The 14,863-nt window shown below is 46.2% G+C and overlaps 1 protein-coding gene across 1 annotated transcript; it reads left to right on the top strand.

The window, feature by feature from the left end:
* The first annotated feature begins 1 nt into the window (after window position 1).
* Window positions 2-5,114, top strand: LOC122945791. Its single transcript, XM_044304998.1, has 4 exons — window positions 2-136; window positions 257-604; window positions 3,328-3,642; window positions 4,624-5,114. Exons 2-4 carry the CDS (start codon window positions 496-498, stop codon window positions 4,977-4,979), a joined length of 780 nt encoding a protein of 259 aa, XP_044160933.1. The 5' UTR covers window positions 2-136; window positions 257-495; the 3' UTR covers window positions 4,980-5,114.
* The last annotated feature ends 9,749 nt before the right edge of the window (window positions 5,115-14,863 follow it).

Below are 14,863 nucleotides of genomic sequence, written 5' to 3'. Positions count from 1 at the left end.
AGATCATTCTCAGCGAGTAGTGAGGTCAGAATTTCCCAGGATCTCCTCAGATGTCCAGAATCCACAGTACACGTCAGCTGGGAACACGAATATACAAGCACCAAGGGGCAGCAAACCTTCTCAATCAGTGATCAAGGTAAGAAGACATCCTCATCCAGCTATAGGACACGATATATCGCCACATTCAGGCACCTGAGATTAATGGTGCTGGGATCTTCACACGTGTATATCCACATGTAATGTCTCTCTCCCGTAGATTTCCTTTGGAGGCCAGCAGTGGACGACATACAGACACCACAGCGTTTATACCATGAAACCCCCGCTGTCCTGCAGTGCCACATATCAGGATATTACCCGGACGCCGTCACCGTGAAGTGGTTCAGGAAAAATAATCGTAATCTTGAGTTATGTGAAGAGTCTGATGAGGTTTCAGTTCCAAAAATCAGATCAAGTAAAAACCCCGACAACACCTACAGCTGTACAGCAAGGCTAACGATGACGCCTACACTGAGAAACCACCAGGGGGCAGAATACATTTGCCAAGTAGAACATCCTTCTCTGGAAAAGGCAATCAAGAAAAGCTCAGGAGGAATCAACCTGCTGGGTGAGGTCCTATGAGACGCTGTAATTATCATACATTATATGTGGATGGGGTCAAGTATTTCCAGTATGCAGCAGGCACGTTCTGTTGTGGAGATTTCACACTGGATTTCATCTTCAGTGTATCGTGGGCAAAACCCGCAGTGCATCCGTGGCATAATCCACATGTAGCACATGCATTTTTTGCTATGAAATCTCTGTGGATTCATCATCTGGTTTTTATCCAAAGTTGCAAATTCACTCACTGAATAATAAAGTTGGCACCTGGTTTGGTCAAGACCGTCCCTTACTGTGGTTCTGTTGGACTCCGTCAGATTTTCAGTAGATACATCATTTTTAGAGCAGATCTCTCTTCCTTTTAGCTCATTTTCCCTAAAAGCATTTGTTTTTCATAAAATATAGAAGCTGACAATTCCACAATATCAGGGTCGATCATTGACTCGACTCAGACTAGAAACTCGATAGAACGCACAAATCTGTCACTAAAGCCACATTTGTAAGGTCAGGCCTTACAAGCTCGTTCCCGATAATCAGCCCGTGCGAAGGTGCCGCTTATCACCCGATGAACGCGTGAAACGCTCTTTCATCGGGTGAAACGCTCTGAAGTCCGGACATCTCAATCATAGGCAGTGATGGCCAGTTCGCATTGTTCGCCCACGAACATATGCGGGCTGCCATCTTAACTCACAAGTCCGGTGAGGCACAGGTAGACCCTTACCTGTGCCTGCGCCGCGAGCCGGTCTGAAACAAATGCGGTCAATGAGAGCAGGCAGTTCCGAGAACAGCCCGATGAAGACCCCCGGCGGCTGTTCTTGGAACTGCCTGCTCCCGGTGACCGCATTTGTTTCAGAGCGGCTTGCGGCGCAGGCACAGGTAAGGGCTTACCTGTGCCTCGCCGAACTTGTGAGTTAAGATGGCAGCCCGCATGTGCTTGCGGGCGAACAATGCGAACTGGCCATCACTGATCATCGGCTGCCCAGGAACAATGATATCAGATGGGGAGGAGAGATAGCAGCAGCCATTACTTGTCCTCACACTGTGGAGGAGATCGCTATATGTAAATGCTGCACTACACTGCCATGTAATGAGCAGCAAAATGTCTGGAAGGAATGCTTCCTTCCCTACAATCAGCTGCTCCTTCGCATGGCAGTGTAATACTGCCGCCGATTACCCGATGAACAAGCAAACACTCGTTCATCGGGCAATCCAAATCTTTTGTAAGGTTTTAAAATTTTCATTTGCCGGTGACGGATCGTGGTGCCGGAAAACAACTGGACAGGAAGGAGAAGGGAGAAGTTATAACGATCACTCCTCCCCCTGCTGTGGAGGAGATCACTGCATTTAATAATAGCAGTAGTCTCCTCCGCTAGCGTTGCCGGGAACGGACGCTTCCTTCCCTACAACTGTCGGCAGAATTGGGCTGTCTAATCCAGCCTTAACAGCTAATCCCATTAGAAGACATCTTATAAGGTTATACCTTATAGTCTTGATCATGAATATTCAAATTGCAAATATTAATTGAGATATGAATATTCGAGAATTCGAGAATACTTAGAATATAGTGATATATATGATTATCAGTACCCTCCCTTCTTGCTTGTGGGCCAATGAGAAGGCTGCAATGTCTGTGTCTGAGCTTAGCAACATCCCTAGCAACCAATAGGAAAGCTGCCTGCCCCTTACTATATAAGAACCTCCTCAGCAGCCATTTTCTACATTTATTTTAAAGTTCTGAGACAGGCAGCAGTGACATTGCTGTGCTCTGTGCTTTCCACTCATTACATTAGATCGATAGTTGGCTTATATATATGATACAGATAGTCAGTGTAGGGTATATCCTGATATAGTGGAGCTGTTGCAGTGCAGGGTGTTAGGTTCTGCTGTCCATACATACATGCAGACCTGCTAAAATGTGAAGTTTCACGTATCGCGCCAAAATATTCGCATCATTAGTGCCGATTTGCGCAATCGCGAATATATTGGAGCACTCTAACTGCATATAAAGCCATTTTTAATGTTCTGCCGTGCCGACAATTTTCTCCAGTCTCGGGAAACTTCTAGCACCTTGAAAAATGTAGCAAAAGTGACCCACACCTGTATTTTGTGTGCATTTACGCGAATATTACATTTTCGCAATCAAGAAAATATTATGACGAATATTCGCCCAAATATTCGTGAAATATCGCAAATTTGAATATAGCCCCTACCGCTCATCACTAATACCTTACACGAGAACACAGCACATAGTCACTAATAACCAAGCTATCCTCTCCCACTGAAACGACATGGAGAATTCTCCGACACGGCCTCAGTCATCCCTGCGCTGCGATGCCCGTCTTGAACAGCGTTTATCCTCTTCCCAAGATAAGTATTAGATAATACAGTGAAGGCGAGGTCTGTTCGGTGATGTTCACACATGGTGGATACACTACAGATTTTAGGCTGTGGAAATTCTGGCACAAAATCCAGTGTATTACATTAGCAGCAAACTGGTATCAGATTTTTTTTTTTAATTATCCATTTGCTGCAGAAAAAAATTTGCAACAGAAAATGACCTGCAGCGGCTATTAGTGCAATGTGTCGGACAACATCTGCCGCGTAATCAATGACGAATAAATGTAAATGTGCGGTGGAAAATATACCACAGGAGCTCACACGCTTTGTGTACAATTGTTTTTTTGCTGCAATTTTTGTAACGTTATTTCCTTTATGTTCTCATCTTCACAGCAAAACCTCAGCTGGAGTCAATTGGGAAGACGCTGCTTGAGCATATGTCGATTCGGTTTTCCTTGCATCTTAAGACTTTTTACCCAAAAGACATCAAGGTGAAGTGGCATCATGGGGAGGAGGATCTCAGAGAAGGGGTGAAGAGGGGGACGAGACACACAGAAACGTTCACAGAACGGGAAGATTCATTGTTCGATGTAATCAGTGAATGTTGTCTATTTGCACCGAGCTTTGGAGATCCGCAGTATAAAGCGTATGTAACCTGGGAGCACGAGTCCATGGACGGACCTGAGACCAGGATGTTGTGTGTGAGAGGTGAGAGCCGATACGGCACTAAACTGCCATGTGTATCATTCTGCTTGCAACTCTTCCTAGTGAAGCGGAAATCCCCCAGCACCCCCTGCTTGTTCAGTGTCTGCACAGCTTGCTCTGGTGATTTGCATTGTAGGCGACATCTTTACATCCTTATCCAGATGTACGATGCTTATTCCTTTTATATTTTCAAGCATTGCAAACCGTATGCCACAATCTCTTAGGGTCCATTCACACGTCCGCGGATCCGCAATACACCCGGCCGGCACCCCCATAGAACTGCCTATTCTTGTCCGCAACTGCGGACAAGAATAGGACATGTTCTATTATTTTCTGGAGACTGTGTGCTGTCTGTATCCATTCCTGCCCCATAGAGAATTAATGGGTCCGCACCCGTTCCAGATAATTGCGGAACGGGTGCGGACACATTCTATGGACGTGTGAATTGACCCTTAAACTGAATGCTGATTTCTATGAGAATAAAGGTTTGAGCCAGGCTCGGATTGGCCCCCAGTGGAACAGGTGAATCCCCTGGTGGACCTCTAAGACCGAAATTCTGCCATCCCATGGTGGCCAATGGCCACACTATAGGTCATCAATCGTGTACCCACAGGCTTTCGTGGGTGGGGGAGTTTCAGTCGCATGCAGCAACCAAAGTCCGTAAACCCGGCCCAGAGAGAACTGGTTTCATGCCAAATGCATGGATCTGATGCTGCCCTGCTGTGACGACAGAGGACGTTTGAGGTGCCTAGAATGAGGACAAGTAGGGGAGAGAGATGGGGGGACAATATCTACTACAAAAAATTGAGGAACTACATCTGGAACTATTTTTTTCTGGTCTTGCCTCAAGAGATTTGTAATAAAGGTCTCACATACCCAGGACTTCACATCTGTGCACTGCCGTGACCTGTATGACATAGACAACAGAAACTAAGAACTGATTTTGGACATTGGAAATAGTAATCCATCTCTTCTCCCTCACAGATTTGCCCTGGACCCCATTTGTGGAAGATATATTTGTTCTCTGGTTGATAGATAATGAAAGAACCAGGATGATGTGTCGGATTTACAACTATTTTCCCAACAAACTGACCGTGTCCTGGTATAAGAAGCAAGATGGAGCTGTGTCTGCAGTGCAGGACTCTGAGGACATCACTACTGAGGTTTCTCCACCTGAAATGAAAAACAAGACATTCGGCTGTACAGCAACTTTATGGTTTACTCCAGATGCGGAGAAGGACGAAGGGTCCGAATTTATCTGTAGGGTGGAGCATCTCAGCCTCGAGCATCCTATAGAGAAAAGCACCGGACCCCTCCATATATCCAGGCCTGGTGATTAGACACCTGGATTTCAGCAACATTTTTATATTTATGCACCTAAAAGGTCTTATCGAAAGAGACAACTCTTAGAAACCTAAGTCAACGGAGATTAAAAGTGAGGCTCTCAGAATACGTAGAGAGATATAACCACTACTGTATGACAAAAAACTTCTGCACTTCACCTGTTGTGAAACTGCAACTCTCATCATGCTCCATTCAATTCCATAAGTGTTTCATGAACATAAGCAAATGTAGAAGCTGGGAATTGTAGTTTCACAACAACTGGACTGACGGAGGTTGCCGACCCCTGAAATACAAAGTTAACAGCGAGGGAACCCAGATTAGGATCCTCATCTAGAGAGCGCCTACAGTGGTCACAGTGCCAAATAAAGGGGTTATCCTCGAATTAATAATGATGACCTATCCTTAGTGCAATACCAAGCACTGCCACTATACAATGTACGGCGCTGTGCTTGGTAAGGTGCCAGGCTGCACTTGCCAGAGCTCTGGTGAGCACCGAGTCTCCCTGCCAGGACACGGACCCCTGCCAATCAGCTGTTTCAGGGAGCAGCCGTGCTCACTGGAGCTTGGCAAGCGCAGCCAGCTCCTGGTACCTTACCAAGCACAGTGCCGTACATCGTATAGTGGCTGTGCTTGGTATTGCAGCTCAGCCCCATTGACTTGAATGGGAATGAGCTGTAACTAGGTCATGTGACTGATGTACGGTAACATCACATGATCTAGGAAGAGGCCGCGGCGCTCACAGAGGGCTGGCCTCCTCTAACAGGTAATCCGCAGGGGGTCCTGATCAGAGGATAGGTATCAATATAAATTCCCAGATAACTCCTTTAAATAATGTGATAATTTAATAGCTCAGGCCATTAACCCTTTCTACTGTGGGCGATTTTCTGTTTTTGCATTTTTTGTTTTTCACTCCCTGCCTTCCCAGAGCCATAACTTTTTTATTTTTCCGTTCACAGTTTTTTTTTGTGTGGGACAAGTTGTACTTTTTAATGGCGCCATTTACTACATACAATGTAGCGGGAAGCTGGAAAAAAATGTCCAAAATTAGGTGGAATTAGAAAAAAAAAAAAACACCGCTATAGTTGTATGGGTTTTGTTTTTACCACATTCGCTATGCAGTAAAACTGACCTGTTACCTTTATTCTCTAGATCAGTATAATTACAATGATATCCAGCGACGGTGGCGGGCAGTAGCAGCCAATAACACAAGGAAATTCGGCTTTGTGGCGGGTGACATTTTTCCTGAAAGTTTGATCAAGGTCAATTTGTTTCACTTCGCTCAACACTAATTACTACAATAAAAGTAATAAGCCTTGGCACATCAGATACGTTGGGTAAGCACGATAAGAGAAATAAATTACTCTAGGTTCCAATAGGAAAAATGAAATCTCAATATTCCCAGGTAAAACAGGATGGGAACAGTAACATCCCTTAAAACTCCACAGAGGTGATCATTATTCATAGGAAACTAACTACATAGTCGATAAAAATAGGGGGTTGTCTCCCTGTGCCGGACGCCCATTTGACAGGGTCCAGAGAACCCGAGGAGATAAATAGTTTTGCAGACAAAAAGGTGTGAGTTTTGGGAACCATCCCAGGGGAGAGACTATGCGTAGGTGAGGAAGTCTGGAGAGGCGACAAGTTCCAACCATGGTCTCCACGTAACTCCATGGGAGTGCAACGTGTTCTTAGAGTCAGCCATCAGTTTGTCTATTCTCTGCAAGGACATTATTTCCTGGAACCATTCTAGTATGGGGGGGGGGGGAGAGTGTTTTTCCAAAGTCGAGGGATAACTGATTTAGCAGCTAGAACTAAAGAGCGTACAAGGTCTATTTTTTGAGCATCGGTGTGGCCGCAATTTATAGAGCAGGTCCTATTCTTGTCCGTACGGCAGTGGAGACCACAGCTAAATGTGTAAGGCTGCGTGCGCACTGTGCTCAAGATTTCCATCAGAGGGATCTGAAGCGTATACTTCCGACAGAAGGCTACAAGGTATACCGCATTTTACGCAGTGGCCTACTGCATAGCAGCTTTCCTACAAAGTTTAAAAGAAAGGTAAAACAACGTATACTCACCTGAGTCCAAAAGGACACTCTTCCATGGAATGAATCAGGCCGATTGAGTAGAAGATAAGAATATAGAGAAGTTTATAACGGTACTAAGTCCATTAAAACACAGTAATATAAGAAGAGGCTCAGCCAGGGAGCTGATAATAACCTAAGCAATTACACAACACAAATCAGGGAAATCCACTAATGTTGTGCACAGTAATCACAATGCCTGCACATATCGGGTCCACATGGGTGGGGTATGGGAGGATTCCTGGTATTTAGAGAGGGCCACTATTAAGAAATAATACTGCATGAAGAAAATAACTTCCGTAATATCCGGGCTTCATGACAAGTGTGGTTAAAGGGGTTGTCCAGCAGCGCATAATATTTTGTAATGTGCTCAGAATAGGTAAAAAAAAGTAAGGATCTGTGCTCATCCTCATTAATCTCCCACTGCTCCTGTTCTACCACTTACTGGTCCCCACTGGTCTCTCTTTCCCGGTCCAGAAAATGCCATCTCTGTGGGTCGTTCCTGGAGTTTCCTGTGTGTTGAGACCAAACCGAGGAGAGACAAACGAGGACCCAGTTAGCATCAGAATGGGAGCAGCAGAGGATCGGGGAGGTGAGTATCAGTTCTGTCTCTGCACTTTAGGGCAGATAGGTGCCTGGTCATGTAAAGGACTCAGTGTAATAGAGAAGGAAAGATCCTAAGGGACCAGAAGGTGCCTCAGAAGGAAATTAGGACTCCAGCGCTCTTCCAGTAGAAATAGAATCTTGCTCTATCTGATCAAAAAATGTCAAATACATCTGAAGAGAAAGAACAGATAGAGCAAGATTTTATTTCTACTGGAAGAGCGCTGGAGTCCTAATTTTCTTCTGAGGCACCTTCTGGTCCCCTATGATTAGAGCTGAGCGAGTATTAGCTGCTCATCAGGTCCATGCCATATCTCTCCAGTACACCGACTCACGTTTATGACTCCGCACAACCCCATAAGGTGAGAACAATACCTACTAGCTCCCATGACTTCCATAGGGTTGTACTGCTCTGTGTAGCGCTTGTTTCTGTCAGGACTTATCCATGTAATATACGTTATGACTGCAGCTGTGGTGGACATTGTCATTACCAATCATGCAGACGATGGCTATGAATAACTAGAAAGCAGCAGGTGTAATTCATGGAGGATTTGTGGATCTATTGCCTGCGCTGAAGTGAGGTTTGTAAGAGAACTGCAATGGTTACCCCTCTGTGCCGCCTGAGGACAGTGCCCGGCACCATTAGTTTATGGCCTTTATACTGTCCTCATACACGTTAGCACGGTGTGTAATCTGACATGTAGCTAAACCTTCTGTCCTCTGAGGAAAAGAGACTGTTCAGCTTTAAGGTTCTCTTTATTGCTCGTAGACTGACAGGAAAGGTGAAACTACAGAATAAAACAGAAGTATTTCAGAACATAAATACCATGGTACATGGCAAAAGACACAGAATAATCTGCTACACATTCAGTATATGAGATAATACAATGGTAGTGAGCTATCAGATACAATAAACATAATAAACTGCATTAAATGACACATAGATAGTGCTCTTACCGACTATGCTCAAAAACAGGCTGAATAACAGATGATGTGGCAGGAAAACCAGTGAGAGTGTGTGGCTCCTGAGACATAAGATGGTGGCTGCTTGCTGTACCAGAACAAGAACCAGGAACTACCCACAATGCTCTGGGACTCCCATAATGCATAGAGAAAAACAGGCTGGATAACAGATGATGTGGCAGGAAAACCAGTGAGAGTGTGTGGCTCCTGAGACATAAGATGGTGGCTGCTTGCTGTACCAGAACAAGAACCAGGAACTACCCACAATGCTCTGGGACTCCCATAATGCATAGAGAAAAACAGGCTGGATGAAATACCTCAACTCATCAATAGATGGCGCAGTTACCATACAGTGTAATGCAAATGAATTACAACACAGTTAAATGCAATGTCAATTGCTAAACAGACAGAAACAACTGGATCTGAATCTGGGGACAGAACAGCCTTTGATCCTGGGCGCACAGCAGTTGTGCCCGCATGATCCCCTGCAAAGGGATGACTTGAGAGAAGACAACCAGAGAAAACTCCGATCTCACCCTCACAATGCCACACTTAGCCATGTTCTTTAAAAGAGTCTGTCACCAGTTTTATGTCCTATCTTAAGAAGCATATACTGGTGACAAATGCCGTGAGCAAAACGAAGGGCCACTTTCTAGAATTACTAACATTAGTAACATAGGAATTAATCCAAACTTTGTGCTAAAATCTGTATTTAGCAAGCCGAGCATTGGGGCTGTGCAATACACAGTGCGCACCAGAGAGTCCTCAGATTCATGACCACCCAGGGCCCCTCTTCTGGAAATGTCTGATCTTCAGGCACCATGTCCGATCAACGCCTTCCTTCCAACATCTTCCTGTGGCTTAGATGTTTTTTTTCAGGTTTTTTGGCCCTGTAGCTGCATCTGCAAGCGCTTTCCCGTTTTATTTACACCCAGCGCTCGTTTCCGCCTCATCAGCATTGAAAACCCACTTTTTCCCCCACAACCTATGAATACAGCAGCAGCTCCGCTACATATTTTACTGCATGAGTTTTGAGGTTGTGGCGAATAGTGGGGGTGGAATACTCAGCTGCAGGCACAGAACAGCTGCCAAGTGGTTGTTGATTCGTCCAATCAAAACTGCACTGGGTGCATGCGCAGAACGGATCGTTCCCATACACTTGTATAGGAGCGATCTGTCCCATTGAAATGGTAATTACACCTGCTCACCGCTGCAGAGGCGACGGCAAGAAGATAAACAGTGAAGGGGAGGCAGCGCTGGCACGGCGCGCGCCTCCTCTTCAAACAGCTGATCGGCGGGGGTGCCGGATGTCGGACCCCCGCCAATTTGATATTGATGACCTATCCTGAGGACAGGTCATCAATATTAAAAGCCCGGAGAACCCCTTTAAATTTTTTAGGCCCCTTTTCACACAAGCGAGTTTTCCGCGCGGGTGCAATGCGTGTCGTGAATGCATAGCCCCCGCACTGAATCCTGACCCATTCACTGCAATGTACATGAGCGTTTTTTTTTCACTCATCAGTTCGGCATTGTGTGAAAAACGCAGCATGTTCTAAATTCAGCGTTTTTCACGCAGCCCTGGCCCCATAGAAGTGTATAGGGCTTCAAAGAAAAACGCATTGCATCCGCAAGCAAGTGCGGATGCGATGCGTTTTTCACTGATGGTTGCTAAGAGATGTTGTTTTTTAAATCTTCAGTTTTTTATCACGCGCGTGAAAAACGCATCAAAAAGCATTGCACCCGCGCGGAAAAAACTGAACAACTGAACGTAATCACAGACAAAACGGACTGAACTTGCTTGCAAAATGGTGCGAGTTTCACTGAACGCATCCGGATCTAATCCGTCCCGTCTTGTGTGAAAGAGGCCTTAGAAATTTTTTAGATAGCATAAAAAGCGGTAAATGTATAATTGGGATACAGAATAAGTGTATATATATATATATTTTAACCTCGAAAAAATAAAATTTATATAACAAATTCCATCATTTGTATTTTTTCTTTTTATTTAAATTAAGCCTTTACAATCATTCTGACTGGATTGCCAGGATCAGGGTTGTCCCGATTTCCCAGTTAGCCCCGGAGATTATGTTGAAGGTGTTGACAGGGACAGGACAAAATCTATCTTGACGAAGGTAGTGTCGATCAAGCTCGTTGCTTGCACCCTACCACCCTACAACCCTCACCCCATTGACCCAATAACTACACATGACACCAGGTTGGATTTGAATTGGCCACAACAGCCGTTTATTATAAAATGTATAACACTTTTTTAACATTTTAAATAACATATTTTAACAACTAACCCATATGCAACCGCATATGATATCCAACATATGTGTAACATATAAAATAATGACGAGGGAGGTCCTCGAAGCCCCAACAGTTTTTGTTCAACTCCTCCTCCACGTGGTACTCCATCTTGCCCCCAGCTGATGAGCGCCAGCTCGGAGGCACCACTGATGGAGCAAAACCTGCCTCTCTTTCCTAACCAACGTATTACTGCTACCTCTCTTGCGAAGCCAAGCTGTCGCCCCTCCTGCCTCACTGCCGCTCTCAACGCTCCCCAAAAAACAAAGGAATGGCCCAGTATCCACACTAACGCCGGGCACCGATCTGTAACGAGAAAAAAGAAAAAACAGAGAACCATCCCCGTTAGCCAGCTAGTTCCTTAGGGGACGAACATTAAACTACAACAGGCAAACCAAAACTACATAATCCTTAAAGGCGAGCCGTGCGTACATAAGAACTGAAACAAAGAGACTCTCACCGACCAATCCTCTTGACTACTTCATCACCCACCAGTGCTTGGCAGCCTCAGTGGCGGCACCTATGCGAAAAGAGTGCCCTGTATAACCCACCCGATCCAAGCACAAGCTGACGAGACACTGGCAAAACACCACCAGACACTGGTAGCGGGACAGCAAAAAACCATCCTCGTGAATCAAAAGCGGCAAGGTACTCCCCTTCCTCACTAACCTAAAATCTCTTAAACAACGCACTGGGCACATCTCACAACTTGGAAACTCATACCGCACTATCTTTTACCCCCTCCCGTTAACATCCGTCTTCGAACGGCGTAATCTAAACTCCACCCTATCGGGGTACAAATCAACGTCCTCCTGCAGCAACCCGCCCACTCCACGTACATTGTCGATAACTAAGTCCCCTAATCGCAATGCCCCAAACAGGGGCGTAGCTAGAACTGACTGGGCCCCATAGCAAATTTTTGTACTGGGCCCCTCCCAAACTTAATGGACGCACTCATACACACACTCGCCACATACATGGACGCACTCATACACGCACTCGCCACATACATGGAAGCACTTATACACGCATTCACAACATACATGGACGCACTCACCACATACATGGACGCACTCATACACGCACTCACTACATACATGGACGCACTCATACACGCATTCACCACATACATGGATGCACTCATACATGTACTCACCATATACATGGACGCACTCATACAGGCACTCACCATATACATGGACGCACTCATACACGCATTCACCACATACATGGATGCACTCATACACGTACTCACCATATACATGGACGCACTCATACACGCATTCACCACATACATGGACGCACTCATACACGTACTCACCATATACATGGACGCACTCATACAGGCACTCACCATATACATGGACGCACTCATACATGCATTCACCATATACATGGACGCACTCATACATGCATTCACCACATACATGGACGCACTCATACACGTACTCACCATATACATGGACGCACTCATACAGGCACTCACCATATACATAGACCCACTCATACAGGCACTCACCATATATATGGACGCACTTATACAGGCACTCACCACATACATGGACAGACTGACATACGCACTCACCACATATATGGACATATATATATATATAGATATATATATATATATATACACATATATACACACACACATTACATACACATGAACTTACAAGTAGTTATACACCTATTTCTACAGACAGACACTTACCTTTCCTGTAGACAGCTGATGTCTGGTCCTCACAGGCAGCCTGGAGAAGTAGGTGCCATCACCCCTCTGTGCCATCTAGTGACAGCAGTAGTAGTGACTAGTGAGTCACTGATTATGAGCCGGTTCCTCTCTGGCCCGCCGCCCTCAGACTAGTTCAGACTGGTTTTGGGCGGGACCAGTCTCCCTCCATAGTCCCACTCCCAGTCCCTCCTCCCCACAGCAGGACAGGTAACAACCCCCGGCCTGGCCCCGCCCCCTCCACCGCCTGAGTCCGCCTCCTACTAACTAGAGGGACTGGGTGGGAGGACTCAGGAGGCGGACTCAGGCGGTGGAGGGGGCGGGGAAATTCATTCCTTTCCTGCACTGCGGTCTGCGGGCGGCGCTGGTGCCAGCCTGGCTCCGCCTCCGCTACGCCCCCGTTCCGGCCCCCTCCACCGCATCCGCCGGCCTACCTCATGTTCTCCAGATCGAGCCGCGGACCGCCCGCGCCACGCCCACTACACTGGGTGGGCGGTCGGCCCTGGCTGCTGGCTGCCTGTGAGTGCTGTAATGTATTAAAAAAAATAAAAATTATGCGGTCCGGACGGGCGGGCCCCCAGTGGCGTAGGGCCCCATAGCCACTGCTATGGTTGCTATGGCGATCCCTACGCCACTGGCCCCAAAGAAGTCTAATGAAAACGCAAGCTTAAACAAATAACCCTCAAACACTGACCGGCATACTGCCCCTACCTGTCTACCGATGTCCAACAGTAATGCAAAGGACACCGGACGCCTGCAATCTTCTGCTCCCCTTTTCCGCCTCCAACCCTGCAATGCCTGACTCACCAGAAAACATTTTGTAACGTCCCTTAATCCCCGTAAATGAAAACCAAAGACTAAACCAGCTATTATTTTATTTATCTTGGCTAACGACCAACCCTCATCCCTACCGTGCCCAATATACAATAACATAGGGGCTTCCAGCTCAACCCCCACACCTTCAACATCCACTCCTATCATTTGACACCAACCCTTCCAATCCTCCCAAGCCTAGCATACGAATCCCACGTCCTTGGGGTCAACGACGATCAGATCAACCCTGCAACCGCTTCTCCAGCAGCTCCCATAGAAAGGTTGGACAGAACAAGGGGTATTCCTCCGCTTCCGGCGCCAGCATCCGAAAATGCTCCCACTGGAAACGAGAAAGTGCATCAGCTATACAGTTCTGAACCCCTGGAACATGAACTGCCACCACCCAAGCGTTCAACGCCAGACACTCAAGGACCAAACATTGCAACAACTGAACTACCTGTGGTGACGATGCCGACAATGAATTGATTGACTGCACTACACTCAGATTGTCGCAATGGAAACGCACTTTCCTATTGCAAAATCTCTCCCCCCACAAGAAAACCGACACTAGGATTGGAAAGAGCTCAAGCAAAACCAGATTGCGAACCCAACCCCTGGAGAACCACTCTGCTGGCTATTTCTCCAAGCACCATTGACCCCCACAATAGACCCTAAACGCCGTCCCACCTGCAGCATCCAAGAATAATTAGAAATCAAAACAATCCATTGTCGGCCCATTGTAAGATGCCAAAAAGAAACCCCAAACTGCTAGATCTGCCCGTAACTCCCTACCCAAACGAATGAAGTGATGCGGCAGAGACACCTTTAAAGTCGCCATTGCCAAAAGCCGCAAAAAAACTCTACCCATCGGGATTATCCGACAGGCAAAATTCAGCTTGCCCAACATCCCGTAATTGTATCTTACTCACATGTTGTGCCCGCTTCACTGCAAGCTTTAAATCCTCCAATTTGTCTGATGGCAACCGACACTCCATCCTTTCGGTATCAATAATGATCCCCAAAAAACAGAGTTCGGTGGCCGGGCAATAAAGAGCACACTGCCGAGTCTGGTGGGCCTATGCACAAGAAGTCATTTAAATAATGGATAACCGAAGTGCATCCTGCCACATCCGTCACCGCCCATTCTAAAAAGGAACTGAAAGATTCAATATATGCGCACGACAGTGAACACCCCATAGAGAGGCATCTATCCACAAAAAGATGTTCTTCCCAAAAACAACCCAGCAGGTGCATGCAGTCCGGGTGTATCGGCAGTAACCGAAAAGCCGCCTCTATATCTGTTTTTGCCAATAATGCCCCTTTGCCAAATTTGTTAACCCACCCTACAGCCGCGTCAAATGACATATAAACCACTGAACAAAGT

The sequence above is a fragment of the Bufo gargarizans genome, chromosome 8 (genome assembly GCF_014858855.1).
Source record: "Bufo gargarizans isolate SCDJY-AF-19 chromosome 8, ASM1485885v1, whole genome shotgun sequence".
NCBI classification, from domain to species: domain Eukaryota; kingdom Metazoa; phylum Chordata; class Amphibia; order Anura; family Bufonidae; genus Bufo; species Bufo gargarizans.
The sequence above is the reverse complement of the archived record's forward strand: the minus strand, read 5'-3'. Positions and strand labels throughout refer to the sequence as shown.

What these genes read in the sequence shown, in the direction of transcription:
- LOC122945791 (XM_044304998.1), top strand. Translation starts at nt 496, where the DNA reads ATGACGCCTACACTGAGAAACCACCAGGGGGCAGAATACATTTGCCAA. An exon ending in AGGAGGAATCAACCTGCTGG is followed by an intron (nt 605 to 3,327) that starts GTGAGGTCCTAT and finishes TCATCTTCACAG; the next exon opens with CAAAACCTCAGCTGGAGTCA. An exon ending in CAGGATGTTGTGTGTGAGAG is followed by an intron (nt 3,643 to 4,623) that starts GTGAGAGCCGAT and finishes TCTCCCTCACAG; the next exon opens with ATTTGCCCTGGACCCCATTT.